At 41.7% G+C, this 23,833-nt stretch overlaps 1 protein-coding gene, 1 long non-coding RNA gene and 1 pseudogene across 4 annotated transcripts in view; 2 read left to right on the top strand and 1 right to left on the bottom strand.

Annotated features, from left to right (window-relative positions):
• Nucleotides 1-18,138, bottom strand: part of SLC22A15 (solute carrier family 22 member 15) — a 79,544-nt gene extending 61,406 nt beyond the window's left edge. For both annotated transcript variants that reach the window (XR_014298198.1, XM_082677244.1), the window contains exons 1-2: nt 18,014-18,138; nt 5,269-5,481 (exon numbers count right to left, since the gene is read on the bottom strand). Coding sequence is in view for 1 of the 2 variants with exons in the window: in XM_082677244.1 (XP_082533370.1) it covers nt 5,269-5,481; nt 18,014-18,100 (300 nt within the window). In the remaining variant the exon portion in view is untranslated. The remainder of the gene's footprint in view (nt 1-5,268; nt 5,482-18,013) is intronic.
• LOC309828748 (KH domain-containing, RNA-binding, signal transduction-associated protein 3-like) lies at nt 14,351-17,181 on the top strand (annotated as a pseudogene). The gene is made up of 2 exons: nt 14,351-14,493; nt 16,320-17,181. The product of its transcript is annotated as a KH domain-containing, RNA-binding, signal transduction-associated protein 3-like (transcript).
• Nucleotides 18,139-21,436: 3,298 nt separating the features above from the next.
• LOC309829568 lies at nt 21,437-23,402 on the top strand. The gene is made up of 3 exons (XR_014297415.1): nt 21,437-21,537; nt 22,109-22,174; nt 23,393-23,402. It is a non-coding gene; the product is annotated as an uncharacterized lncRNA (long non-coding RNA).
• The last annotated feature ends 431 nt before the right edge of the window (nt 23,403-23,833 follow it).

A 23,833-nucleotide genomic window follows, 5' to 3' on the forward strand; every position in this document is an offset into this window, starting at 1 on the left:
TGAAGATCCAAGAAGCTCAGAAAACTCCAAATAAGATAAACCTGAAGAAATCCATACCAAGTAACATCACAATCTAACTTTTAAAAACTAAAGACTGAAAAAACCTTAAAAGTAGCAAGAGAGAAATGACACCTTCCCTATAGGGGAAAAAAAAATTCAAATACCATATTTTTCATCACAAATCATAAAGGCCAGAAGGAAGTAGCACAGGAGTTTTTAAATGCTGAAAGAAAAGAACTGTCAACCAAGAATTTTATAACTAGTGAAAACAAGAGATGAAGGGGAAACCAGGATATTCTCAGATAAAGGTAAACTAAAAGAATTTGTCGCCATCAGAACTACCCTAAAACAACGGCTAATGAAAGTGCTCTAAAAAGAAAGAAAACATAAAAGAAGGGACTTTGGAATATCAGGAAGGAAGAAAGAACAATGTAAATACAACAGACTTTCCTTCTCCTCTTGAGTTTTCTAAATTATGCTTGATCGTTCAATGAAACAGAATGTTGGTTCTTTAAAAAGAACCGTAAAATTGACAAAACTCTATCAGGACAGATGGGTAACTAAATATGAAAGGACACAAATCACCAATATCAGGTAATAAAAGGGGATATCATTTCAGACTCTGCAGACATCAAAAGGATAATAAAGTAATACAATGAACAACGCTACACACATATTTTTGAAAACTTAGATGAAATGGACCAATTCTCTGAAAATCACAAACTGCCCCAACTCACAACACAATAGAGCTCATTTAAATAGTCTTATAACTTTTGAGGAAATTGAATTCATAATTTTAAAACCCCCAAAAAAGAAAACTAAAGACCCAGATGATTTTATTGGAGAATTCTCCCAAATGTTTAAAGGACTAACACCAATTCTATATGAAAAGCCAAAGGAACTAAAACAATCTTGAAAAGGAATAAAGTGAGAGGAACCAATCTACCTGTACATAAGACTTATTGTATAACTAAAGTAATATAATTAAACCTAGATGAGTCTGTAGAGAATTATGCTGAGTGAAAAAAAAAGTGCTGATCCCAAAAGGCTACATGTATGATTCCATTTTTATAATATTCTTGAAATGATGAAATTAAAGTATAGGAGAAAAGATTAGTGGTTACCAAGGAAATTAGACAGTGCTGGGGAGGGAGGAAAGTGGGTGTGGCTATATATAAATATATATGGTAACAGATCCTTGTGGTGATGGAAATGTTCTGTGTCTTAGCCGTATCAATGTCGTTATCCTGGCTGTGATAGTATATTATGATTTTACAAGCTGCTACCATTGGGAAAAACTGGGCAAAGCATTCACAGAATTTATCTGTATTATTTCTTGCAACTGCATGTAAATCTACAATTATCTCAAAATAAAAACTTTAATTAAAAAAAAAGGAGACAAGAGCCAGCTTGAAGAGGTTCCCACTGGTAAATTGGGGATAATTTGAGCACCAAAATAATTAAAAGCTGTAATAAATTATAAATAATTGAAAAGACTAGGAATCCACTAGTACATACTAATGACAGAGAGATAGAGAGATGGAGAGAGAGAGAGAGAGAGAGAAAAGAAGAGGGAGATGAAGAGGAAGAGATACAGACAGACAGGCAGACAGATGGACAAGGAAGAAGAGAGGGCTGTTGCTTACAGCAAAATCTAAAAAGACAAAAAACAAAAAATGAACCCAAGCTCTGACGTATAAAGAACAGACTGTAGTTGCCAGAGGCAAGAGGTGAGGGGGTAGCTGAAATGAGTGAAGGGGGTCAAAAGGTACAAACTTCCAGTTATAAAATAAATAAGTCACAGGGATGTTATGTACAGCAAGGTGACCACAGTTAATACTGTATTGCACATCTGAAAGTTCCAAAGAGAATAGATCTTAAAAGTTCTCATCAGAAGGAAAACAAAATTTTGTAACCACGTATGGTGAGGAATGTTAACTAGACTTGTTATGGTGATTTTTTCAGTGATAGAAATAGCAAATCATTATGTTGTACAACTGAAACTACTATAATGTTATATGTCAATTATACCTAAATTAAAATAAAAAAGCCCAACTGGCAAATGTAGAGGAAGCACTAGAGTTAAGAATTCATCATTTTGTAACCATCATAGTCTAGCTTGGTTTATGAAAAAATCATCAAAGGATGCTAAATTGGAGGGAGGGGTTTCTGATAAGGAATAGTAATTTAGCATAATCTTAAAGTGACTCGACTCCACACAGATTACTTATTTCTTGAAATGAAAAGGAAAAAAAAACTATACAGGGGAGAAATCAGGCAATACCTGGATGGTCAAATTAACATCACCCAAAAAGGGCAGATGAATATTGTGTGTCTCCTGTGTGATCCTCCAAGGACACAACATTACTTGTGTACTAGTCTGACTGTGGATGCATAACCTGAATGAGGAATCATCAGACAGACCCAAAATGGAGAACACTGTTATTTTTAAAAAGGGAGAGATTATACATTCTTCAAAAGTATAATATCATAAAAGAAACAGAAAGGCTGAAGGTGAAAAGATACTAAAAAGCCATGACAACTATATGCAATGTGTGATCCTAAACTGAATTCAATGCAAGAGGGGAAAACCACCGCTATCAAGGACATTACTGGGTCAAGTGGCAAAACTGGGTGTGGATAGTAGATCTGATAAAACTGCAGCATCAATGTTAAATTTCTTGAAGTTGATAATTGTACTGTGTTTATGTAAGAGAATGTTCTTATTTTTAGGAAATACACACTGAAGTATTTGGGTATAAAAGAACAGCAGTATGTGCAACTTTCAAATGGCTTTAAAAAATTGAGAAGAACAGTAACACCAGTGAGGAAAAATACTACCAACAGATGAAACTAAAGGATATAAGGGTATTCTTTGAACTATTCTTGAAATTTCTGTCAGTTTGAAATTATTTCCAAATAAAATAACTTTTAAAGTTCTTTGGCTTTTGTTAAGCTATCAAAAAGAACTAAGAGGGCTTCCCTGGTGGCGCAGTGGTTGAGAGTCCGCCTGCCGATGCAGGTGACACAGGTTCGTGCCCCGGTCCGGGAGGATCCCACATGCCGCGAAGCGGCTGGGCCCGTGAGCCATGGCCGCTGAGCCTGCGCGTCTGGAGCCTGTGCTCTGCAACGGGAGAGGTCACAGCAGTGGGAGGCCCGCGTATCACCAAAAAAAAAAAAAAAAAGAACTAAGAGATGTGCATACCAATTTAGATGGGATAGGTCCCTAAAAAGTACAATAATAAGAGCACAGGCTTCTGACTTAAGACAAATTTGGGTTCAAATCCTAGCTCTGCCCTTATTAGCTGACCTCAAGAAGTCTCAATTTCTTCATCTATAAAATGCAGAAAATAGTGCCTACCTCATAAAATTATTTTGAGGATTAAATGAAATAAGGGCTGTAAAATATTACAATGTCTGGCATATAGTCATCATTCCACAATGCTATTTATTATTTTTATAGCTGAGTAGTGGTGATGCTTGTGATGGTAGTTATTGTGGTGGTGGCCAGAAAGCCATGGAAATACAAAGACGACCAAAATATGATTCCTGACCTCAAAGGACTTAAAAAAATAGAGCTGAACCACAAACTACAGTGTGTCACATAAGTGCAAACAAACTGTTGCTGGAGCAGAAACAAAAGTGTATTTACTTCTTCTGGGGAGTGGGTCAGGAAAGACTTCTCAGGGAAGATAATGGTCAAGTGAGCAGTAGAGGGTAGGTTAGGATTTCACCAGGCAGAGGCGAGGGTGAGTGTTTGGGGCCATCCTGACGCAGGTAACGGGTATGGGCTGAGGGCTCAGGGCACAAGTGGGAAGCAGGGGAGGCAGAGAGAAGTGTAGAATGGGTCTGGAAAGTACACCCAGGACCAAGCTGGGGAGGGTGAAGGGCTTTGAATGTAACATGTAGGGTTTCACTGTTTTCTGGGTGTGGTGGGAGAACCACTGGAGGTTTTTGGGTGAGGGATGACAGGACTGGATCATTGTCATGAAAATGCCACTGGGCTAGGGTGTCAGTGTGCAAATGGATAGCTTGTGGAGAGCAGGCAAAGGACACACAGTATTTCAACACTTTAACAACCAGGACCTGTGCTTTCCAGCTGTGCTTGGGCCCTGCACCTCTTATCCCAGGGTTTCTCTTAACCAGACTATCTATCCTCAGTTTATATAACTCGCTGGCCCAGACGGTGCTCTCCTTACCAGAACCTTCTTGGCCAGGAAAGTCCCCTTGAAGGTAAGGCTTTCTGCCCACACTGGGCAGTACCATTTGTATTTTATGTTGTACAGTCAAGGTGCCCCATGCAGTCTACACACAGGACTGGACTTAAACATCAACTGTGGATGTTATAGATGAGCCATTACATTTCCCTCTCTTTACTTTGTTAATTTTGGGGGATATAAGAAAAAGACATGGGGACTTCCCTGGTGGCCAGTGGTTAAGAATCCGCCTGCTAATGCGGGGGACACAGGTTCAAGCCCTGGTCTGGGAAGATCCCACACACCACGGAGCAAATAAGCCCGTGCGCCACAACTACTGAGCCTGCAATCTAGAGCCCGTGAGCCACAACTACTGAGCCTGCATGCCACAACTACTGAAGCCTGCACACCTAGAACCCGTGATCCACAGCAAGAGAAGCCACCACAATGAAGAGTAGCCCCCACTTGCGGCAACTAGAGAAAGCCCGCATGCAGCAACGAAAACCCAACGCAGCCAAAAATTAATGAATAAATAATTAATTAATTTAAAAAAAAAGAAAAAGACATGAAAGTTTTAATTCACTTTTTTTTTTTTTTTTTTTTTTGCGGTACGCGTGCCTCTCACTGCTGTGGCCTCTCCCGTTGCAGAGCACAGGCTCCGGACGCGCAGACTCAGCGGCCATGGCTCACGGGCCCAGCCGCTCCGCGGCATGTGGGATCCTCCCGGACCGGGGCACGAACCCGCGTCCCCTGCATCGGCAGGCAGACTCTCAACCACTGCGCCACCAGGGAAGCCCTAATTCACTTTTTAAAAGGATACTCTAATCAAAATGGGGCTCTTCTAGAGTTTATGTCTTACTTCATCTATAACTAGTTTGGTAGGACTCATGCTTCTCCCATTTGCAGTAAGAAGGAAGAACAATGTATTTCCCTAGGATATTCTCCTTTAACTCTCAAATTTACTAGAAAGTGATTGGAAGGTGAGCTGAGATTTAAAACAACAAGACCAAACAATGGCTCCAGGGGGCTCATTCAGTGGTCAGAAGGGCCTGTCCCCTGCTCCTGCCATTACCTCGGAGGCGATGGAGGTGAAACTGCTGCTGAAGTGCACGTGCTTGTGCATCTCGCTGCCGTTGGCCGTCAGGAGCCAGGCCCCAAGCGCCTGGTCCTCACCAGCCGACCGGTTGCTGTGGCTCTGGTTCGGCAGGAGCTCCGCCAGGTCCCAGTGGTACGACGGTGTGGCCCCGACCAGCGCAATGAGGATGGCCTCCGTGGCCACGTAGAGCTGAAAAGAGGAAACACAACTAGTAAGCTCACAAACCTTGAAAGAGCAGGTCTCGCTTTTATGTCTGTAGGAGCTACAGAAACGAGACGCTTCAGAAACAAAGGAAAAAAACAGAAGGAAGCTTCCTGATCTACTACTAATGGAGCCATCAGCAATCCCATCTGTAAAGCACCTTCTACTTCCTCCGAGGGTTTTCTTCTACATTTGAGATACATCTGATGCTGAGGACACGGCACATAAATGGTTCCGCAGTGGCAGGGAGCTGGGGAGGGGGTGATATTACTAGCTCTGATTTAGAAGACTAACATTCCAGCTCTTTTCTCCTGACCACTACACCTCAGTTCAGATAAGCAGTCACCAGGGCCCAGGAGTATCTTGGTCTTGAATTCACGATCTAAACAAGAAAACATGTTGTGGCATAGTTAAATGTTTCCAAAAAAGTATGTGTTTGTATACACACACACACACACACGCACGCACATACACGGGGAGGACAGATGCTCTATTATAATCAGGGAAGCATTATATGCACTTGAGTAGGTACTAAAGTATAGTATACAACTTATAAGATGTAAAAAATTCAAAATCCCAGGGATAGGTACCCACTTTATAACCTTTAGCTGTAGTAATCATTGTTTAGTCTAAACATAGTTTCCCCCTAAAGAAAAAATTATTTCATTCATTCATTCAAGGAATATTTATTGAGCACATACGACATTTGTCACTGACTGTTTTGGGCTTTCTGGCAATTCACAATTGGGTTTACAAGGTGTTGAGCCCTGTACAGAGTTTTAATGCTATAGATCCATTTATATAACTCTCCTTGGATGATTGTTTCAAGCTTAAAATTTATTAGGAAAACACAGAAATAGTCTGTTCCATAGTGAGACAATCTTATTTGAAGCAATCGCTATTCAAAAAATTTTTTAATTAAAAAAAATTATCACTATTAACTTAGAACTTAATGTCTTAAAATAGCTTTAAACAGAGTAAGTGTCTAAAAAACACAAAGCATGTGATTTCGGTACAGCATGTGGTAACACTCCCACTGGATGGACGAGTTGACTGCTGCATGAAAGGATGGAGAGACCTGCCCACAGCATTATCTCCACTGTCAGGGAACTCCCAGCCCCTTCCACACCCTTCTGGAGGGCCATGTTCAGCTGTTAAGGGGATAAGCTAAAGCACCAAAAGAAGAGTAATTTATCACAAGTAGATGATGGAATTACTGACAAGGAAAGAGAAAAGAAGTCATGACGTTGTGTGTGTCATAACAGCTAATGTAAAACCCAAGATGTGATTCTTCCCCTCTCTGCCAAGGCTGCAAGGCTGTAAGGCAGCCCCAATCTATTGTGAGTCGGATGACTGTGGGCCTCTGGAGATGCACAAAGCTGCCACAGGTCAGTCTGCGCGTGTGATTTACGGTAAAACGCAAAGGAAAACACGTTTCTCGGTTTATATTGCTTCCTGGCCCCTATTTGCATACTATTAAGGAAGTTTTCAGGACAGGAGGCAATCAGCTTACAAAAATGAAAACCTTAATAATTACAAGAAGAGGTAGATTACACATTTAGCTATAATTACAAAGCCACTTGCACCCATTTTAGTAACTGCCCTTCCTGATTACAATCTGCTGAAATTTAATTCATGGGTAAAGAAATGAAAAACAAAAAATGGGGAAAAGGGAACTCAGGAGATGATGCAAAACACATGTTCCAGTAAACGCACAGCCTTCAATCTGGCAAACCTAACTAGTTATATTTTTTTCTCTAAGCATGCTCTTTTCTGCTTCTGTTCGTACCATTCACTTCACCTACAAAGCACTTTTTCTGCTGTGAATGTCTGAACCTTTCCCATCCTCCAAGATGTAACTCAGATGCCCCCTCCTCCTTGCCACCTCCTACCACCTTGCCTTCCCTCCAACCCCTCCAGAAGCCCTCTCCTGCTTCTGCTCACCTCCAAAAGTTCCATTTAGACCTTTCTTAGAACCCATATCATTTTCTTCACTGCACTATATGTATCTGCTTGTCTTATTTTTTCTATTGAAATCTACCCTCTCTGAGGGCAGGATCTGTGTCTGATTCACCTTTAGGCTCCCAAAGCAAATAACTCAGGGCCTAGATAGATGATACCACACATTCAACAAGTCCATGGATGAATGAATGACCATAACAGAATACTAATAATAACAGCAAACACTTCTCTAATGCTAACTATATTCCAGATACCATTCTAAGTGCTTGGTGAAAATATGTTAATGCATCTTATTTTTATCTGTATTATTCTAGAATAAGCAATGTTGTGTGTAAAACAGGAAGTGCTCCAAAGGGTCCTCTAATCTGAGGTGTATTTCATTGTGGAGGCTACCAATCTTGGAAGAAACTACAACGTACAGAAAAAAAGTTAAAAAACAAAGAGGTGGTGCTGATATATACCCTTATTTATAACGCAGGGAGCAGTGAAACCTAGCTAATCAGTATTATCTGTATTAATCAGTATTATCCTTAGCAGTCAGTAGGTTGAAGAAGCACTTTCCTCCGTTCTCACTTTCTCTGCTCTCTTCCTACCCCTCACAATGTTTCCATTACCCACCCCATGTGAGCGCACGCACACACACACACACACACACACACACACACACACACACAGGGACCTCACAGAATACACAGGGCCATGGCTTTGTGTCACCAGAGGGGTCGGAAACATGCAGCTCTTCCTTGCTGTGCCAGCCTCCATAACATGGCGTCAGCCTTTCTGTCTTTGACACAAATGGCCATGCCTGGTTTTGCTAAAGGTAAAAGAGAGAGTAGGCAGGTACCTATAATACATGCTAACTATGAAAGGTGAAAGGGACATCATGAGGATTAGGTAAAAGAGGAGATGCTTAAACTCTGCATACAGATTACTGTTAGGTACTTTACACCAGAGCCACATACATGGGTCACATGGTCCTATGAAGTCGAAGATGGTTTAGCCCTTAGCTAGTCCAGGGGATGCACCACCTATACAAGGCACATGGAGCGGTTTTCCTCGGTTTGCGTCTGCGACAATGTCACGGAGCTCTCATCTTGCTTCTTCCCCCAGAGTACAAACACTCTCCCTCTCTTCCCTCTGCTGTGACTCTGTGCACACATTCACTACGTAGCCTTGTCTAGAGAATTGCACCCATCAGCAGATGGGTCTTAAAGCCACAATGAGAAACCGCCATCCATTCTCCTTCGGGGTGGGACCACCAACATCTCAAATAAATCATTATCTTCTCTAGTGCTACCTCCAGGGAAGGAGAACGAGTGCCACAGATGGCAGGACTGATTTTTCCCCTTCAATGTAATTATAATTAGAAAAGTGACTAAGATGCACTGGGGGATTGAAATTTTTAAAGTTTCAAAAGTGAATGCTTTAAAAGTAATTTTACACTAACAGCATTATAAGCCTTTATAATACTCAGGAAACCAAAAATGTCTCCCATAAATTATCTCATCACAATATCTTGTGCTGGTGAAGTCATGGTAAATATGATGTTTATGTTGTAAGTGGGAAAGATGAGCCACAGAGTGATTAAATGAACGTTCAAGGGAACGTAAAACACTAATGGCAAAGCCAGGATGAGACTGGGAGCCACCTAACTTTGGGGCCAGAGCTTTTTTCAGAGAAAAAGTTGGGGGGAGGGATCAAAGATGATTTCATTGTTGTCATCACTCAGTTATCTAATTGACTCAATCAAAAGCATTACATGAGTATGACCACATCACGAAGGCAGCACCCAATGTCCAGGGCCCAGCACAAAGTGGGTATTCAATAAATATCTGTGGAGTGACTTACTGATACTATTTCTTGTGTTTAAAAAATTTAATTACGCCCTGAATAACAGATGCCTCTAAGTCCCATTTCTTCCCTGACTCTGATTTATCCACATGATGCCACCAGATCAGTCTCCCTGAGACATTCTTCGTGAAACTCTTCTGGTCAAAACATACTAATGGATAAATGATAGCTGTCCTAGCACCCAGGTGTCTACCACATGACCCGATGGCTACCTTATCTGCATCCAGGCTTTCTGTACTAGCCTGTTCAGTTCCCCAAACAGGACTTTTCATTGTGTGCTGTGAAAAGCATATGGGATCTGTACACCTGAGTCTGAATCCCAGCTCTAGTAAACTTCCAGCAAATCAAAACCTTTCTAAACTTCACGTTTTCTTCCAGTAAGACTGGACACTGGCAGTACATCTTTATCTAGTTCATTCATATCTAACTAACCTAATCTGAAGGTCAAAGGGATTTTTCTTTAGCCAACATCACACAGTAAATCGCATAGCACCATCCAAATAGCATCTATCAGCGCCTCCCAATTTTAACGTTCAGAGTGTGACTCTGCAGGCCGGGATGAGACCTGAGATCCTGCTTTTCTAACAAGCTCTGGTGAGGTCAAGGCTGATGGTCTGGGCCACACTTCGTGTAACAAGGGTCTAGGTTATTCCCTCTTCTATACTTTCTCCAATGTTATGTTTCTCCACCTGAAACGGCCTACCCACTTCTCTCTTAACCCAAGCTTCAAAGTTCAGCTCAAGCTCAACCCTCTTTCTGAAGTTTCAACAAACCACTCTAGACCATGCTGATGTCTCTTTCTTAATGTCTAAAGCATTCAGTGGCTGTATTATTTACTAGGGAAATATTACTTTGTATCATTATTTAACAGTATAGATATAATTTTTTCTCTTCTAATGATTTGCCATCTCCTGAAGAAAAGAAAACCCTAATTTCTACTTCTATGTCCTTTCAAGAAACCCAACACGCTACTGTGTACATAACAGGCTATAATATATTTGGTTAACTAATTCCTTGCATAAGCGTGTGGCAAAGAAAATGATGATGGATTAAAAACCAGTAATTATGGGACCTAATCTTGGTTCCAACCACTAATTAAGACCTTGGACACATTATTTGACCCGCATCAGTTTCCCTCTCAATCTCCCAAATAAAATGGGAATGCCACCACCTGACCACCTTCCTTCTGTTATTTCAGTTTAATTTTTAAAAAATTTTAGTGAGTGCCAACACTTTGCAACACAGTGTATTCTGAGCCTCAGGTGATAACAATGATGGGTAAGAAACAGTTGTTTCCTTCTTAGGCACATACATTCAAGTGAGGACAATATGTCCAGAGCTATAAATACAAGGCAGATTTGGACAAATGCTCTATTAGCCAGAGTAGAAATGAAGTTAATGAGACAACAAAGAAAGCAGATGTGAATTCCAACTCGGGGAATAAGGAAAAGGTTGCAAATGTGACACCTGAGCTAGGCAGTGAAAGACTGCTAGGGGTTTAATCAAAACAAAAATCAAGGAAGGAATTCTTAGGCCAAAGAAAGAGCCTGATCAGAGTCATGAGAGTAAAGAACCTATCTTTAGTGTTCTTTGAAGAAGTATTACTGGACAGGCTCAGCTTTTCCCAAACTTCAGTCATGTGAGTACCCCCTGCAAGAGTGTTACGTGCCCATTTGTTTTCTACTATTTACTTAATGGCCTTCTTTTAAATGGACTCAAATTTTTTAACTTGTAAATTTACAGAGAAATAAAATTGTATATCAATACAAATATAACCAGCCAGACGGAACTATAAAAATACAATGTTCTGGGGCTTCCCTGGTGGCTCACTGGTTAGGAATCTGCCTGTCAATGCAGGGGACATGGGTTCGAGCCCTGGTCCGGTAAGATCCCACATGCTGCGGAGCAACTAAGCCCGTGAGCCACAGCTACTGAGCCTGCGCTCTAGAGCCTGTGAGCCACAACTACTGAGCCTGTGCTCTAGAGCCCGAGAGCCACAACTACTGAGCCCATGAGCCACAACTACTGAAGCCCACGCTCGCCTGGAGCCCATGCTCTGCAACAAGAAAATCCACCGCAATGAGAAGCCCGCGCACAAGGAAGAGTAGCCCCGGCTCACCGCAACTAGAGAAAGCCCGCACGCAGCAATGAAGACCCAATGCAGCCAAAAATAAATAAATAAATAAAATTAAAACAAATACAATGTTCTTCTACAGTACTAGTGTTAGCTGGCACATTTTTATTTAAGGTGGGGCACAAGAGAGATTTTCGGGCAGGTTTTGGGGCCAGTGATTTTGTGCCTCACATCCACCGTCATGTTTCTGCTCCCTCACCTTGTCGCTGCAACACAGCAGCTGGACCTGCTACTGATCTACACTCCCCGGGATCCTCCTTTGGCTGCTCTGACTCCTGGGCCAAGTGTGTGTTTAGTTCCATGATGAAACAGATGTGCTTCATCAAGGTTGCAGGCAGTGAGAATGACACAGATTCCAGTCAATCCTGATGTGTTCCAGGCTGCCTTCCCTGCAGACTTCAAGCTCCAACAACAGACACAGAGAAAACAGCCTTACAGGGACTGCCGAACTAGCTCCCACAATTATATATGGTCAAATCCTCATAATAAATTATTCGCTGATTACATATATAATCACGTACATATATACAGATACAGATACACATATATATACAAACACATACATCTCCAGCCTAGAAGTTCTGCCTCCTGTTTCTCTGGTTGAACTATGCTGACACAACCTTAAACAAACATGGCAAAATGTCAGCATTTGTTAAACCTAGAAGTAGGTACATGTGTGTCTGTGACATTATTCTATGTATTTCATCTGAAATGCTTAATAACTTTAAAAAGTTTGAAAAGAAAATGAATAGTAAGTACAATAAAAACATAATAATGTTATTCAAGTCTAACTAGGTAATGTTTTCCACCAAAGTCTGAACTTTCCTTAATTCTGGTTCATTCCCTTTGTTAAAACAGAAATATTTGCAAATGTTTTGAGAAATACTAGCACCAAATGAGACATTCTTCTTAGATAAACAAAAGGATTAAAGAAGAACTGAAAAGGGAATAACCCTCTCACTTTATGAGTTAATGTTATTTAATAACATTTCCATAGACCACCTAAATCTACCATGCGGGCCACTCCTTGGGAGGTCAGAAAATGCAGAAAGATAGAAGATCAGAAATAACTGATATAGAGAAATACGGAATCAAGAACAAAGTGAGAGGATATACCTGGGAAGAGGGTAGAGATGTATCTTCCTCTTGATCTACAAGAATCTGCCTGCCAGTGCGGGGAACACGGATTCGGGCCCTGATCTGGGAAGATCCCACATGCCACAGAGCAACTAAGCCCGTGTGCCATAACTACTGAGCCTGCGCTCTAGAGCCCGCGAGCCACAACTACTGAGCCTGTGTGCTGCAACTGAGGAAGCCTGTGTGCCTAGAGCCCGTGCTCCACAACAAGAGGAGCCACCGCAGTGAGAAGCCCGCGCACCGCAATGAAGAGTAGCCCCCGCTCGCCGCAACTAGAGAAAGCCCATGTGCAGCAACGAAGACCCAACACAGCCAAAAATAAATAATAAATATATAAATTTATTTAAAAAAAAGAGATTCATCCATGTGGCTGTGTGTAGACCTAGTTTGTTCATTTTAACTGTTATATTCTATAAAATTTATGTCAGATTTTAATTATCTAGTCCTTTTTTTTTAAAGATTTTTTTTTTGATGTGGACCATTTCTAAAGTCTTTATTGAATTTGTTACAATATTGCTTCTGTTTTACGTTTTGGTTTTTTGGCAGAGAGGCATGTGGGATCTTAGCTCCCTGACCAGGGATCAAACTCCCACCCCCTGCATTGGAAGGCAGAGTCTTAACCACCTGACCACCAGGGAAGTCCCCAGTCCCTTTTTGAGAGTCATTTAGGTGGTTACTAAATTTTGTCATTACAAACAGTGCTGCAAAAAACATCCTATACATATCTGCTTATGCACAAGCGATACTGTCGTACATACACCTAGGAGTCCAATGCTGGTTGTAATTTTACTAGACAATGCCAAATTGTTCTGTAAATGGGGTACTTTCTACTCATTTTCATCACACTTGTACTGTTAGACTATTTAATGTTTGCTATTCTAATAAGTGTGAAATGATATTTCATAGTCATTTTTATATGCCTGTCCCAGATGACCACTGAAGGTAAACATCTTTTCATGTGTTGACTATTATAGTTCCCTCTTCTGCAAAATACCTGTTCAGTCATTCCACTTTCTAAAACACCGTTAAAAGATATTTATTGCGTAGATGATATGAATGCACTGGTAGTTCAAGGATCTGAAAAGTAAGGTTGGGTTTATTAAGAGTTTACATAATAATAATGCATTCCGAAATACCAGAGTACTGCATCTCAAGATGAGATTCACAGCAGCATCACAATTCTGCTGGTGAAACGAATGTTTATTACAGGTTACATGTTCCTGTTGGTTAATGGACGCTTTAAATTCTGTGCAAATTATACCACAGCATATGATTCATGATCCTGAGGAAAACGAAGGAGCTGGAGTCTCTGACTTAGAGCAAGGAAGTAGGATCCATTTCCACTTTATGTCTAAACGGATCAAGAAACAAAGAATTGTATTCAAACCTTCCTCCAAACAGTCTGGCAAATAAGCACACACAAACACAAACACAAAATAGTGATAATGGCGTCAACTTTGAATCACAATTGGAAAATAGAAATGGTAATAAAGTAAATAGAATTATTCATATTTAAATACCACAAATAACTCTTACCCAAAGGAGGGCATGTATATTTGAGTGGGTAAGACTTTTTCTAACTGCAAAATTATAAATCTTATTGCTTGTTCATAGGACAACCAATTTTACAGAAGGCAATTTTTCTCCTCTAGCTTTCTTCTTAGGTACTGTAAAACCAAGTATCACTATTATCAGGTCACTTGCATCTTATCATGCTGACGAGAAATGTACAAAATCTGCATTTATTCTGTACATATCTGAAAGTTGACCACTATGGAGATTCCAAAGATTGTGTTTGCAAGGCAAGTGAAGGTAGGTCTCCTAGGCAAAGGAAACGATATTGAGACGTTTGAGGAGCTACCTGATGATATCTATAATCCAAGAAAAGTTAACCTAAAGACCTTTACAGTTGGTTTGTAATGTGGTCTTGTCCTCTTAGTTTGAACTTGGATGTGTTTGAAGTAAAGGGAGTTAACATCATTTTAAAAATAATAATGATCCTAGAAGGAAGAAAACAAAAGAATCTGTACGGTTTCCATCTCTGTCCCTCTAGTTTTGTGTTTCTCAGCTGGAGTTGGTCATCACCAAACCACAGATGTAGATAAGGCTCCTGCTGAGGCAGTCCCCTCTCCCTGGTGGTCCCTCTCCCTGGCAGTCCCATCTACAATGTGCAGGACTCCCCCTCTCTGGCAGGGCTGCTATACCATTGGTCTGTACACTCACTGGACACTGGTAGACAAGTGCTTTGGTTTTAAAAAGCAAACATCAAGCTCCTTCCATTCAAGCCAACCAACTCTGAAAAAGGCTTCTTACTTCTTCCTGTTAGAGGAAGCAACCCCCAGAAGAATGAAGAAAGCACCGTGTTACAACTGTGTGACGGGGACCCTCTAGTACTCGCACTCTGCAGGCCAGCTCCCCTAGTCTAAATCATCTCCAACAACAGACTTGATAGAGCAGCCTTTGGGGAGAGCTTTGGGTGACCATAGGACCATGTGGATTATGTATCTCAATGGGGTAGTTAAGTCCTCACAAACGGGTAACAGCTGTGAAGAATTCACTTCTGCTTGGACCTGGGCATCTATACTCTTTTGGGATCCGCACAGCTACAGGGCACCTCCTCAGCCCACACCTACAAGTAAAGTCAGTCACTCATCCCCAACACTCTAAGAGCTAGTTCTTCTATGGTGAATACTGACCACACATCAGGCAGGGTTCAGTGAACAGTCATGGTCATGGGCTTAGACCTCTTTGGTACCAACTGGGTCTAACCAACTGGGTCAACCATAACAAAAAGTAAATGATGGAAATTTAACAGGTCCCGAACCCAGAACGGTGGCCTTTTTAGTGCCACACTCCACTCAAGACAAACTTATTCAAGGTCAGTGGATACCTGGCTAGGCAGGTGAGAACATAATGATACAGGAGATAGAGTGTAGGTGAGATTACTCAGAGAGGGAGTTATGTTCCTGAAACTCTTGGTTAGAATAGGAAAAAAATTTTCTCAAAGAGAAAATATAAATGAATGTCAGACATCATGATCACAATTCTATTCTCTCTGCATTAAATACTCTTTTGTGATTTAGCACAAATACTTTTTCCCCACAGGAAAGTGCATTTAAAGCTAAAACACTCTTAAAGGAACCTCAGAATATCACATATTTGTGAACTGAGAACTTGTTTTGCTAGAGAAAGAACTGACTTCATCTGTCAGTGCATCATTTAAATGGTTCTTCTGGCTGGTTATGAAATCAACTGAACTTTCAAACATTTTAATGGAAAACAGAATCGCTTAGTCAACCCTCACCTCCAACCCTCCCAGTCTTCCTGTTGAGCAGCTGATTTATGCAAGGTTTAAGCAACTGGTGGACTGGTGCTTATACCCACGATCACCCTGTCCTTCCCTCAGAATAACTATCATCACATGTTAATTGTAATTATTTAACTGCCTGCCTGCTTCATCCCACCCCCACGAGAATGTAAACTTCACAGGAAAGGGGCTTTGATTTATCTGACATTATAGCCCCTGATAAGCACACAGTAGGCACTCATTAAGTATACGTTGAATGAAAGAATAAGTAAAATGGCCGACTGGCATACTAATAAAGGATCTGTGAACAAAATGCCTTTAGAATAAAAGAAGTAATTGACATCAAATGGGCCATTTAAGCTGGCAAAGGAGGAGGAACTTGCGTGGCGAAGTGTATTTGTAGTGACCTTGAGCATATGGAACCTACATTTTTAGGCTGGGACAGAAAGTTTTAACTCCTGTAAAACAGTTCCCTAAGTTCAACTTTGTGGGAAAACTTTTGGGGCCACGTGGCAATTCTGTGAAGCGTTTACAAGAAGAAACCTTGACAAAAATGTCCATCCTTGGCTCCATGAGAGACAAGGCAAAAGAAGAAGAGTTGAGGAAAAGTGGAGAAGCAAGGTACTTCCACCTCAGTGATGATCTCCGTGTTCTGAAAGAAGTGTTTGCCCCGCCCCCCAGCAGAAGCCTATGCCCGGATGGGACATGCTCTGGAGGAAATCAAAAAGTTCCTCATTCCTGAGTATAATGATGAAATCAGGCAAGCACAGCTCCAGGAATTAACATATTTGAATGGTGGTCCAGAAAATGCAGATGTACCAGTTGTTACCTTGCGTACAAGAGGGGTACCAACCCCAGCAATAACCAGGGGAAGGGGAGGAGTCACAGCCCAGCCAGTGGGAGTCGGGGTACTGCGAGGGACACCGACTGCCAGGGGAGTCCTTTCCACCCGAGGGCCAGTGAGTCGGGGAAGAGGACTTCTCACCTCAGAGCAAGAGGAGTCCCCCCAACTGGGTACAGACCTCCACCACCGCCCCCAACACGAGAGACCTGTGGAGATTATGACTATGACGATGGACATGGCACTGCTTATAAGGAACAGCGTTATGATTCCTATGATAACAGCTATAGCGCCCCAGCCCAAAGTGGCGCTGATTACTATGCTTATGGACACCGATTCAGTGAAGAGACGTGTGATTCCTAAGGGCCAGAGGAGTGGACTAACTCAAGACACAAGGCACCCTCAGCGAGGACAGCAACGGGTGTCTACAGAGACCAGCCATACAGCAGATACTGACTGTACTGTCTGATGTTGTGACATAGCCAGTCTCCATCAGTCCTGTATACTGTTCAAAGTAATTGTTTTCTACGAACAATCCCTTTTTAAATAAGTCAAAATGGTTAAAATCTGGAGAAAACCAAAAAAGCAGTCTCTGAGAATTCTGTACAATGAAGAAGTGATTCCATTTTACACCACACGTTGTAGATGGCACTATGGACTTTAAAAAGTCTCAACCCAAGGGGACTCTGGGCAGAATGACCCAGCAGAACTTAAACCAGAAAGAAATAAACCCTATGCATTGAAAGCTCCTGGATAGGAAGTCCCCTCAAATCCAGGAAAAGATGGTAAGTAGATACCACAGCTGAAGGAGGCCCTCTAAATCAGCCCTTCTGTCAGCGGGTGATCAGGGCCCTCCCTCTCTGTGTTCCAGATTCCAAAGTGACAGCGCCACAGGTTAAAAATTCCCTTCCTATTCACAGCGTATTCCAGGTAACAACTGGATTTTTCATCTCTTACTAACCAGCTCGCTGGCTTAAGTACCCCCCACGCAGTCCCTCCCCACTAGAGGTGAGAGAAGCATGGCGCCTAAGGGACGAGGATCCGAGGCTTGGGTTGACAGGCCGGCCGGCGACCTTGGCTTTCCGGGGCCCAGGCCAACGCGCGGCGCCTACCCCAGCGCCGCCCTCGCGCGGGGTGAAGGTGGAGGCGGGAGAGGCTCGCCACACCTCGGGGTTTGCAGAGGCTCGGCATCCGGGCCGGGCGCTGGGGGGTGGGGAGGGAGGTACGCCTCTCCCCAGGCGGCTAGGAAGCGGGGACGTGGGAGCCATACGAGCGGCGGGGGACTCACCTGCAGCAACACCGCCAGCAGGAAGCACAGGTACATCTGGTAGATGCCCATCTCGCCTACCGCCTGGAACGCCTCCTCCACCTCCATGGCCGGCCGCGCGCTCGGCCCCGGCCTAGCCGCCAGCGGGAGCCCGGCCCCGACCCGCCCTCCCGCCGCCCCCGCTCCGGCGCGGCCCTCCCCGGCCGGCCCGGCGCGCGAGCTCCACGGCGCCCGGCACCAGCTCGGCCCAGCCAGCGAGGAGACGGGCGCGGCGTGGGAGCGTGGGCGGGGCGGCGGGAGTTGCGTCTGCGCGGGCGGGGTCGGGGGTCGGGGGTCGGGGGCCGGGGGCCGGGGGCCGGGGGCCCGGGGTCCGCGCGGGCTTGCGGGTCCGGGGCGGGATGCCAGGTACCAGGGCCTCTGGGCTTCCTGTTAAAGATTTTTTTCTGAGAGGGATGGGTTTCTGCGCCGCTTAAAGCGAGAGGAAAGAGGAAGTGGGAAGTGGGCTCGGCCGTCGGCATCCTCTCTGATGGAGAAATACGGGAAGGGCAGCGGCGTCTAAACCACAGCCGCTGCTTCGGGGACGGGGGACGCGATGACTGTTGGGAGACCGGGTGACTGCTAGCATAATCTGTACTTTTGTACAAATCAGTTAAATGCGGTAAGTGGGAATGGGTTCTAGATCCTTCGGAGAAGAGTGCTGTTCAACATTTCTTTACATCCTGCTCTGTGCTAGCTATGTGGTCAGGCAACCAAATTCTTGCAAAACCGTGAGATACATTTGGTTATAGAAATATCCATGAGGTACGAAGGAAATACAAAAGATGAAAGATTATAATTTATGGGACAGGACGTGATGGCTGCCAAAGTGTTTGAAGGATAAACAGCAGTTTGAAGGGCTGGAAATGGAGAAATATGCAGCAGGACCTAGGGACGCTAGTCACTTGCCTTAAGCCTCATTTCTCCACCTCCTTAGATTGATTTTAACAGCTGCATAGTATTCCATTGTTGAGGCCACGGCACCCAATACAATATTGAACAGAAGAAGTAACCAGTTAATGCTTTATCTAGCCTTTTACGTCTAAGAGAGTGAGATAGGTCTATAATTTTCTTGTTACTGTTCTTGTCTGGATTTGGCTGTGAGATTATAGTAGCTTAGTAAAATGAGTTGTAAGTATTTAGTAAAAACTCTTCTTTAAACCATCTGGACTTGGTTTGTTTTGCAGGGGGAGCCTCTTTGTTACAGAGATAGAGACCTAGAGAGATTTATGTCACTTATTTTTATGGCTTTTTTTTTTTTTTTTTTTTTTTTTGGTACGCGGGCCTCTCACTGTTGTGGCCTCTCCCGCTGCAGAGCAACAGGCTCCGGATGCACAGGCTCGGCGTCCATGGCTCACAGGCCCAGCCGCTCCGCGGCATGTGGGATCCTCCCGGACTGGGGCACGAACCCGTATCCCCTGCATCGGCAGGCGGACTCTCAACCACTGCACCACCAGGGAAGCCCTTTATGGCTTTTTGTTCTTGAATTACTTTTAGTTTTTTTTCTAGAAGTGTTACTATTTTATCTAGTTTTTCTGTTGTTTTTGGAATAAACTTGTTCATCTTGTTCTCTTGGGGTTTTTTAAATCATGCTCTAGCTGTATTTAGGCCCCATTTTTTTATTCTGAATATTATTCATTTTTATTGTCCCATTCTTATCAGTCTTGCCAGAAGCTTGTCTACTTTATTATTTGTTGAAGAAACCAGTTTTTATTTTGTGATTTTTCTTTCTTTATTTGTTTTCTATTTTATGGAATATATGAACTATTTTCTTTCTTTACTTATTTTTGCTAGTATGTAATTCTTTTACTGCCTACATGACTTGAAAGTTTAGCTTTTTGCTTTCAATTTTCCTTTTATAAGAATAATTATACATAAGACTATGCATTTCTCTAGGTACTACTTTGCTCTATTCCACAAGTTTTGTCATGTGGTACTTACATTGTCTTTAGTTTTAAATATTCCATGACATTGTAATGTCCTCTCTACCCAAGGAGCTATTTGTTCTTTTTTTTTAAGTTTTCAATCAAAGGTTGTTGCTATTTTTTAACCATCTTTTTATTGTTGATTACTAATTTAAATGCTTTGTGAACATAGATGATATTAAATCTTGGAAATTGAATTTTCTTGTGACCTAGTATGTGGTCATTTTGGAAAAGTGTACTGAATGTATTGAAAATACTCTCCATTTGTTTGGGTGCAAGGTTCTTTATCTATTAGATCAACCTGGTTAATTTTATCAAAGTAGTCTGTATTACTACTAAATTTTACTTTGCTGGATGTATCAGATTTTAGTAAACGTGTCAAAATCTTACAAAATGATTATCATTTTCGAGTTTTTATCAAGTTCTCTTTTTATTTGTGAAAGTTTATGAAAGTACCAATTGTATCATTCCTTTTATCGTGATAAAATACCTTTTTTTCTCTTAATGCTTTTTGTCTTAATTTTCATTTTGTCTAATGTTAACATTGCTGTGTCAATTTTTTGTTGTTGTTATTTTCCTTGTAATCCCTTTGTTTTCATCCTTTCAGCTTTGTTACCTTCTAGACATGTTTATGGAAGGAGGGTTTATTTGTCTATCCAATTTTGTAGTCTCTGTCTTTTAACAGGTGAGTTAAACCCACTTATACTCATTGTGAATGATATATTTAGAATCATTTCTACTATTTTGTGTTTTATGTTTACCATCTTCTTTCTTTTTACTTCCTGGCCATCTCCTGAAGTCTTAAAGCCATTTTTATATGGTCCTTCTTTCTTTCTTCTATTTTTGGGAGCTACACATTGCACTATTATTGTTATTATTGTTGTCATTATTATTATTTTAGTAGTTACTCAACGTTTTAACATCCACATAACTGTACACTGTTCTACAATGTTGATAGTTACTTAATATATTTATTCTCTTTTCAAACTACACGAGATTCCAGAATGCTTTACCAGAGAAAACATAGGAGGACATAAAATGTTATGTTCTGAAAAGCTTTGTTAGGTGACTCAAGAAGTGACTATTGTGCTGCCAAAACACTGATGAACAAGACTAATGTGAAGTGTTTTAACAAAAAACTTTCACTGTTAAGGAAAATTGTCCTGCACTTGGAAATAATCAGAAAGCAAGAAGAGGACTGTATGTCCTTTCAATGTAATCATGAAGCATTATTCAACAAGCCCACCCCCAGGATTATTTAATTATTTAATTCAGTAGGAAAATTTACCAGTGTTTGACCTGGCTATTTGCTATGAATTAGAGTCTAGATACTGTGCAGTTACATGTAAATTTGTGGATTTTCTTTTTGGTAGAGATGTAAATGATTATGTTTAATAGGAAAGATAATAATCTATTATTTCATTGCCCTGCAGAACATTAATTCATTTTATATATAATCTAGCAATCTTTTTTTTTTCCTAGAAATAACCAGTTCTTCAAATGCTCTTAGAACCAGCTTTACCATCCTACTGCTTCCTTCATCAATTAAAAATAAAATCATTGACATGGGTTCATTCTGTATAGGTAAGAGAGTCATATTTTGAACTTTTGAAATTTTCCTTTGATATTATGATGCATGAGAGTGAAAAAATTATACATCCATATTTTATGATATATAGCTAAATAAATGAAGTGTTAAGTAGAAGTTGGGTTATTTCATCTTACTCGCTAAAAGTTTATTTTAAGTGGGTCAGAAACTTTTCTACATATTCCGTGTTAATTCACATTGTGTTGGAACATATATCCTAAAAGCAGTTGGTTATCGTGAGAACAGAAAATACAACCCTGGGAGTGTCAGAAATGAGGTCTGTGGATTGATAGAGTCCAGGTATGCAGTGCTAAGGAGCTTCAACTTTTTCCTGCAGGTGATGGGGACCACTGAAGTGTTTTTTCAGGTTGAGCGTTGTGATTTTTAAAAGATGATTTGGCAGCAGTGGAAAATGCACATAACACCAGTTGAGACACTGTTGTAAGGGCCCAGGCAGGACCCAGTGAGGGTCTGAAAGCTTAAACCAGGACAGTGGTAATAGGGATTGAGAAGTGAAGTCAAATTTATGGTAAAATCTGCAAAAATTGACAGTGATTCATTTTGCAGAAGCATACGAGAGAGAAATCAGCAATGATTCCTATGTTTCTGGCTTCAACAACTGGGAAAATGGAGGTAGTACTATTTTTTTATATATATAAATTTATTTATTTCATTTATTTATTTTTGGCTGCATTGGGTCTTCGTTGCCTGTGCACGGGCTTTCTCTAGTTGCGGCGAGCGGGGGCTGCTCTTTGTTGAGGTGTGCGGGCTTCTCATTGCGGTGGCTTCTCTTGTTGCAGACCGTGGGCTCTAGGCACATGGGCTTCAGTAGTTGTGTCACACGGGCTTCGTAGTTGTGGCTCTTGGGCTCTAGAGCACAGGCTCAGTAGTTGTGGCGCATGGGCTAAGTTGCTTTGCGGCTTGTGGGATCTTCCCGGACCCAGGGCTCGAACCCGTGTCCCCTGCATTGGCAGGCGGATTCCTAACCACTGCACCACCAGGGAAGCCCAGAGGTAGTACTGTTAACTGAGGTAGGGAACACAGAAGGTAGAGTAGGTTGGTGGTGGTAGGTTGAAGGACCTGAGATAGGAATGGTGGGGCCTAGAGGCATTGCTCTTTTAAATGGTCGTTGCCCCTTTAAGATCCTGCCCTTCCCCCCCTTAACCCACCCAGGCCCCTGCTGGATTTCCTTGCCCTCATTTACAGTCCGTGCCAGAGCTTCTGAGCATGCGCTGAAGGAAAAGCAGGACTAATTAAAGCTCTCCTGAGGCTCAAGGTATTGCATCTGTGGCTCTTAGCAAAGAGTTCCATTTTGAGAGCATATTTTCCCCATCTGACCGTTCTTTACTCATTTTTCTTTTTCTTAAGTCCTTTCCTACTATAATTTTATAGTACCTGTATTTCTTTTAATAACTCAGAAGTAATGAACATCTGGGGTTTTTTAAATAATAAACAATTAAAATAATGTTTAAAATAGTGTGTCTATCAAATATACACTTGTTGGGATATGAGAGGAAGAAAGGTTAACTTTATCTGGTAAATTACATAAAGCCTTGAAGCAAATATACTCAATTATTGTCATCTTCTTTCTTTTGTTGTAAAACCTCCACACCTAACCACAGTGTCATGCCTTTTGCTTCACTGGTAATTTGGTGTCCCGGAAGGCTACTGAAATTTGGTATGCAAGATAACAGAATTCATGTGTGTTAAGTGTTGTTTCAAATCCTTGGAAATCAGTGTTGTATACCAGCCTAAATGTACCCAGAGTTAGTCTTTTTAAAAAATCTAAAGAACATTTTTCCTTCTGCATAAACCTTTATGCTGAGATAACTCTTTGTTAGTATGTTACAGCAACATGCCTTAATAAAGACAGCCAAAGTCCAAATACCTCTGTCAACATTAAGTTGATATAAACACAGCAAATGTGATGGGAGTGACCAGATCACAAGGAAGCCAGATTTTGAGGACAGATGTCTGGGAGGAAGGAGCAAGAAGACAAAGGGAGGAAAAGCAAAACGATAATGGATTAGCGGTGAGATGGACGTGTCTCCGTGTTCTGGCCCTCCAAACCAACAACTGTCATTCAAAAACCGTCTGTAAGTGGGTGAAAGCATATACTAAATTAGATCTAAATCTGATATGGAGGAATTGGCCATTTCCATGTCTCAAACCTTAGCAACAAAAGAGTATGAATAGAGTTAGGTCTGAAGTTCTATTTTTAGGTTACAGCAGAAAGAGATGAAATATGAAATTAGCCATTACTTACGTTTGAATTTAGATCATAGAGTGTTT

The sequence above is a fragment of the Grampus griseus genome (assembly GCF_964374135.1).
Source record: "Grampus griseus genome assembly, chromosome: 1".
NCBI lineage: Eukaryota > Metazoa > Chordata > Mammalia > Artiodactyla > Delphinidae > Grampus > Grampus griseus.